This window comes from Odontomachus brunneus, unplaced genomic scaffold, assembly GCF_010583005.1.
Source record: "Odontomachus brunneus isolate Ranch 3 - 2012 unplaced genomic scaffold, Obru_v1 Obru_scaffold_057, whole genome shotgun sequence".
Classification (NCBI taxonomy): domain Eukaryota; kingdom Metazoa; phylum Arthropoda; class Insecta; order Hymenoptera; family Formicidae; genus Odontomachus; species Odontomachus brunneus.
The window spans coordinates 220,898-227,734 of record NW_022639507.1 but is presented as its reverse complement, the minus strand read 5'-3'; the positions used below and the strand labels follow the sequence as shown (position 1 = coordinate 227,734).

Genomic DNA, 6,837 nt, shown 5'->3' with positions numbered 1-6,837 from the left:
AACCTTCTGAGAGTTACTCAGGAGGGTGACCTCTATAATATATGTCAAGGTCAAGGTCATTGGAGCTGACTCTTCTATAGTCTATAATTACCAAAACTTCTTTTGTTAATAACTTTTTAATAAACAATGAGCGACGGCTAAAATTTTTTAAAGGTTATTTAGGAGAGTGTCCTTGATAATATATATCAAGATCAAGGTCATCGGAGGTGGGTCCCCTACTGCATAATTACCACAGATAAGAGTGAACAAAAATTATATAGGCCATTTTTCAAACAACCACGTAAAATTTCGAGATATTAATTAAAATATTTAAACATATTAGAGCGCGGCGACACGACAGGTGGGACATATGGCTCGCCGTGGCTGGCGAAGAAAATGGACGATTGCTCGTGGGCCTATCTTATAGGCCAGAAAAGTGGACCGTTTGGCATACTGAAATGAGTAGCTCCGTGTGTGCGTCCGTGTACGTGTGCGTTCTTCCATTTTCTTCGCCGGCCGCGGCGAGCCGTATATCCCGCCTGCCGTGTCGCCGCGCTTTGATATGCTCAACTATTTTATTTTATATCTCGAAATTTTACGTGGTTGTTTGAAAAATGACCTATACAATTTTTGTTTACTTTTATGTGTTTTACTTATATTTTTCTTTTTGTACGTCTTACGCGGGACACCCTGTATACTATACACAATATTTCAAGTACGAAAATATTCTTTTTCATATTTCTTAGTAATGTTTTTTTTTAACTTATGCATCAGTGTTAATATAATAGAAGTACAGAGATATTTGGAAGAGATATATGTTCAAATATATATGTATATGTGTGTGTGTGTGTGTACACACACATACATACTCCGAATATTAATATACATTATGAATTTCTTATCGCTGCATTTTTAAAACAAAATATATTTTTAATAATTCAGAAATTTTCATACAACATGTGTGTCTATATATTATTCTTTAATATAATTATAATTTTTTATTATAATTCTATATAAAAGTTTAGCAAAATAAAAATAGAAGTTAAAAATAGAACCTTAATCTCAAGAAATACGTATAAAAAACTTTAACTTTAATTGCAAATCCCTTAGCTCTTGAGCAGTCAATTTCCAATCAGAATTTCTGAAAAAGTTAGTATGTAATTCAAAATTTAAAGGGATTCTTAAGAAAATGGTTTTGCAGGTCAAATACCTTAAGTGACAAATGAACGGAACGATTGGCCAGTTTTAAGCGATTGAAATCGAATGTTGCTCGAAATAAGGCACGATATGTATCATTCCTTTGTGTATTTTCTTCACAGTTACATCAGACGTGAAACGGCGCAATTCTTCGGGGTCGACGAAGAATCGGAAGCCCTAGAGAAGCAGAGATGGCTGGACCGACGACGGCGCATGGCGTCGAGGAAGTACGGCGCGTTGGTACCGGAACACAGACCGCCGGATCCGGACATCACCAGGGACGTACCGGACACGACCGAGATACCGGAAGTGAGTGCCATTATATACTGCGAGTGTTTACGTTCTCGCGTTATCGCGATCACGTTAATGATCATAATAGGTGATAATCGAGAAGTTGTCGGCACGTATGAACACACCTCGCGTTATTATTAACATTATCGCGTTTAAATTGTAACCATCCGATCGGAGGATCAATAAATCATATAATATTTTAACTATCAAAACACTTATAAAAAATATAAAGGCTAACAAAAAACTCGATAAGAAACCGTGTAAAAATCCTAATAGAAAACTAACAGAACTCTAAGAACCCTAAGAACTTTTCATGAAAATCTTTCATAAAAATTTAACAAAAAGTTCTATAAAAAACTTTTAAAAATAAAGCTGAATAAAAAAAAGAATATGAAATCAATAAATGAAATAACTCAAGTATATAATTCATTTTATCAAGTTACAATTGACCATAATTAATATTCCTTCAGCACTTGCAGCAAATTTTATTATTATGAAAAATATATAAGAGTTCTAATCCAGCAAACACAACGTTACATGTAACATACATATTAGTTATAATTTCCTACTCAACAATGTAACTGTTATATAACATACGTGTTATATAACAGTTATATTATTGAATAGGAAATTACAATTAAAATGTATGTTATATGTAACGTTTGCTGGGAAGTCATATCTATTCTATTGATTGAGAGTTTATAATATTTTAAATCTCATAGAATAGACTTTTAATTAAGACCAACTAAAGTAAAACAAAAATAAATTAAGAGAATTTTAAAGTTTTATAAGAGTCATACGTTAGATAATATTGTGAATGACTGACGTGCTTGGGTCGTATTAGAATATATACAATCTTTTATGAATACCTTGGTTCTATAAACCTATAAACATTTAGAATGCTATAAATCTTTTATATAAGTATTTTTAAATATATTTATTTATACTAAGAAGATAATATAGGAAAAGTTCATAATTTTTGAACACGAATATAAGATTAATTTAGTTTTAATACTTAGGGAGATCTAATTATATATAGCTTATATTAATTGGAGAAAATATAAGATTAATTTGGTTTTGATAAAAACCTTGTTACATATAGCGTTGTTATATTCATATTTGATTACATCACTCCTACATACACACACACACACACACGCACGCACGCACGCACGCACGCACGCACGCACGCACGCACGCACGCACGCACGCACGCACGCAATATTAATGCAATTTTAATGCATGACTCTTATAGAATTTTAAAATTTTCTTAATTTGTTTTATTAATTAATTAAAAAATTCTCTTAATTTGTTTTTGACCTAAAAGCTTATTACATATATTTCGTTACATTAATACATATTTTTAATGTATATTAAGAAACGTACCCTTCGTGCAATGTGTGTGTGTGTGCATATTGTAAGTGGTTATATGACCCGAGCACGCCAAGTTTTTGTACTTGTGGTCTTAATTAAGAGCTTGTTTTGAGATTTACAATTCATATAAATTTTTAATCAATAGGACAGATATAACTTAGAACTTATGTATTTTTATGTTAGTGAAATTAAAATATATTTTTTATAATGATAAAATTATAATAATTGTTGCAAGTACTGAGGAAATATTAATTATCGTCTATTGTAATTAAAATTAATTATATACTTGGCTCATTTTACTGATTTCATGTTACTTTTTGATTTAGTCTTACCTTTTATAAATTTTTTCTAAAAGTTTTTGTTAGGAGCGCGCACGCACTTTTATGAAATATTTTTATTAGGTTTTCATAAAGAATTTTTGTTAGGTTTTTGTTAGAATTTTTTGTCTTTTATGAGTGTTTTGTTAAAACTGTATTTGTACTGATTTTTTTTATAAAGTACTATTGCCACGTGTACAAGAGATTTAAACAGTTAATGTTTGGAAAAAAGCTATCCGCTGAAAATTTGTATTTTAGGTTGTGAGCATCCCAGATCTCAAGAATAACTGCAACAATGCTTATTAGATTAGTCGTAATTAAAAGCTTACATTAATGTTTCTGTTAGGAATGCCATTAAATTTTTAATTATAGCTTTATTTCTCGAGATTTTGAAAAGAAGTCTTTATACGTTTTTTGATTTTTTCTTTTGTTAGGATTTTTATTAAATTAAATATATTTCAATGAATTTATTTAGATATATATTTTTACATGCAACATTGTTCGCCTTTATGTATTTGACTTATTGTTTAGCTTTTTAAGGTATTTTATTTTTATAATATCATAGCTTTTTACATGATTTACGAAAATTTTATTATATTTGAGAGATAGTTAGTTATTATTTGTATTATTCGTGTGACATATGTTACTTCACTTTTTAGTCGCGTTAGCTGTCCCGCTTATACACTAACACTCGAGTAGAGAAGAAATAAATGTAGAGTAATTAATTCTAAGAATTCTATATATTTGGTCTTCGGTACAATTTGTATACTTTAAAAATATTTAACAGTTTAGTGTTTTAACGTTTTTCATTTTAATTAACATCTCTGTTTAATTTATAATAAATATTTTTCTTTTTGAGAATAACATTTTTATGTAATTTATAATTTTATTATTTATTATTTATTTATATTATTGATCTTATATATTGTTTTATTTATTTTGATTACGTGTATCACCACACACACACACACACACACACATATCAATTACATCGGATACATTTAAATGCATTTGCGTGTAAATAACTGATGTGTGTTTACAATGTATAAAAACCTTAAATTATATTAAAGTACTATTGCCACATGTACAAGAGACTTAAACAGTTGATGCCTGGAAAAAAATTATCCGCTGAAAATTTGTATTTTAGGTTGTGAGCATCCCAGATCTCAAGAATAACTGCAACAATGTTTATTAAATTAGTCGTAATGAAAAGCTTAATATTTCTGTTAGGAATGTCATTAAATTTTTAATTATGGCTTTATTTCTCGAGATATTTTATATATTAAATTTATATATTAAATATTTATATTTAAATATAAATTGAATATTTATATATTAAATTGGTGCAAAAATAATTGCTGTTTTTACGTATCGAGTATAAAGATTTTGTTTTCCTAATTAAACTCAAATGTCAAACAATTGTTGAATGATCAATATTGAGTTCTTCTGTTATCGCTCAAATTGTTTTACGTGGGTTTGCTTCAATAATGGTTCTTAAATCATTATTGTCTATAGCTGAAGGATGCCTACGACCCTCCTCATTTTCAAGGCTTTCGTTTCCATCACGAAATTTTTGGATCAGTGTTGAGCTATACATTCACTAATTGACTCTTCGTAAAAAACTTTAATTTTGAGCAGTTTCTGTTGCTTTACGTCCCAATTTAAACTCATAAAATAAAATCGCGAATTTGCTTTTTTCCATGATTAATTTAAGAAGTTATATCCAACAATACTAAAGAATGAAAATAATAAATATAAGCTGTAATTAGTAGTGCCAATTTTGATTGTTTACAATGATGTATCACATGACTATAACAAAAGATAATGGTAACTAGAAAAATCGGCGCCAAACTTACTCAAGCAAAAATTGAATCTAGTGATTGTCTAGTAATGACACAGAAAAGTTGGATCTTACATCGCTACTAGTTAGAAATGTAACGCTCACTTCTTCTAGTGGCTGTATCAACAAAATTATCTAGTAGCTAGATACAAAAAAAATAACTTGTAACTATAACTGGTATAGTTATTAGACAGTTCTGATATTCAATTTCTATTCAGGATTTACCGATGATTTTCTATCTCGTTACTGTGTAATCTTTTTCATCTAGCCACTATCTATGTAATTGGTATAGTTACTAGATAGTTCAAAAGATTGAATAGGAATATTTAGCCAATCACAGACTAGTGACTAGCCAGAAAACTTATCTAATCATTACTATCTATCTACTAGTCTTGAAATCTGCTCTACTAGATACATTTTTGCTTGGGTAAAAGAATAAAAACCGTAATTATTTTTGCACCAATCTAATAGTTAGAAATACAGTCTGTCAAGTAAAAGCGTGTGCGGCTGTCAAGGAGCAGCAAAATCGAAGCAGAAAGGTTTAGATATAACATATGAAGCTATCCGAACCCATCTCCGTGTTCATGATGGCGCAGTACAGTGAAAAACCGTTGTTAGGTGAAAAGCACGTGACGAAGTGACTCGCTTGGGCGAAGGACAATATTGACCGAGATTGGAGTAATGTAATTTTTACGGATGAAGCTTCTGTTTGAGGATATGTTATCGCTCCACGAGCCTGGTCAACTTTCACCAATAGGTTGATACAGCGGTTGATACAGCGGTTGATACAGTCGTTAAACACCCAGTAAAGGTGCATCTTTGGGCTGTTTTTCAAAACTGGGTTTCGGAGCTTTGTATCTGTTTACCTACAATCTGAATGCTCCGAAAATGATCGAAATATACAAAAAATCTTTATTATCGACTGCCGAACGTTGGTTCATCAAAAACAACGAGAACTGGATCCAGCAGGAGGACAACGATCTCAAACATCGCAGCAAGCTCTGCACCGAGTGGAAGAAGCAATCTGGCATTTTTACATTTGATTGGCCGTCGCAGTCGCCGGACGCAAACCCAATCGAGAATGAGCATACATCAAGCACAAGCTTCGTGGAAGAAAAATATTCACTTTGAAGCAGTTAACTCGAGAAATTCGCATTTGGAAGTCCTTATCGCATGAATACGCTGTCAACTTAGTCGAAAGCATGTTTCGAAGATTGCAGGCAATTATCGACGTCGACGGTGACTGGACGCGTTATTAATATAATTGCATCTTTGTTCGGATCGAGTACAAGGTTCGATCTTCATATATTTGAAAATTGTATTAAATAATTTTTTTTACAAATTAACCCCCCTTATAGAAATATCATACTAAGAATCATTGATAATTACTTATTTTCCAGTATTTTTAATACTGAAAATAAGTAATTATCAATGATTCTTAGTATGATATTTCTATAAGGGCCACACACGCTCTTACTTGACAGATTGTACGATCGACGCAAAAACTCCGAAAAAGCTGATAACATCACAATCGTCATCGACCATGAACACAATCATTTTCAGAAGATATACTCGTCTTTATGTATTTGGCGTTGTAACGCTACCACGTTGCTTGATAAAATTTGCATATATTATCTATCAACCTTTAATAATTCCTTTTTAAGAAAAATAGCTATAAGGTAGTAACTTTGTATCTAATATTGCATATAACATCAAATTTGTGTATACCATCTAGTAATACAATATTTACTTCTCTTCATGGTTACACGACATTTTCTCGAAAACTACCAGGTCTGTAAATATGAAACCGGAATTTGCCCATAGATGGCCTTAACTGTC

General features: G+C 31.0%; 1 protein-coding gene across 4 annotated transcripts in view; it reads left to right on the top strand.

Moving 5' to 3' along the window:
* The window catches only part of LOC116845753 (inactive rhomboid protein 1), a 340,621-nt gene that overhangs the window by 249,767 nt on the left and 84,017 nt on the right, over nt 1-6,837 (top strand). For all 4 annotated transcript variants that reach the window (XM_032818807.1, XM_032818808.1, XM_032818806.1 and 1 more), the window contains one exon: nt 1,299-1,485. In XM_032818807.1, coding sequence (XP_032674698.1) covers nt 1,299-1,485 — 187 coding nt within the window. The remainder of the gene's footprint in view (nt 1-1,298; nt 1,486-6,837) is intronic.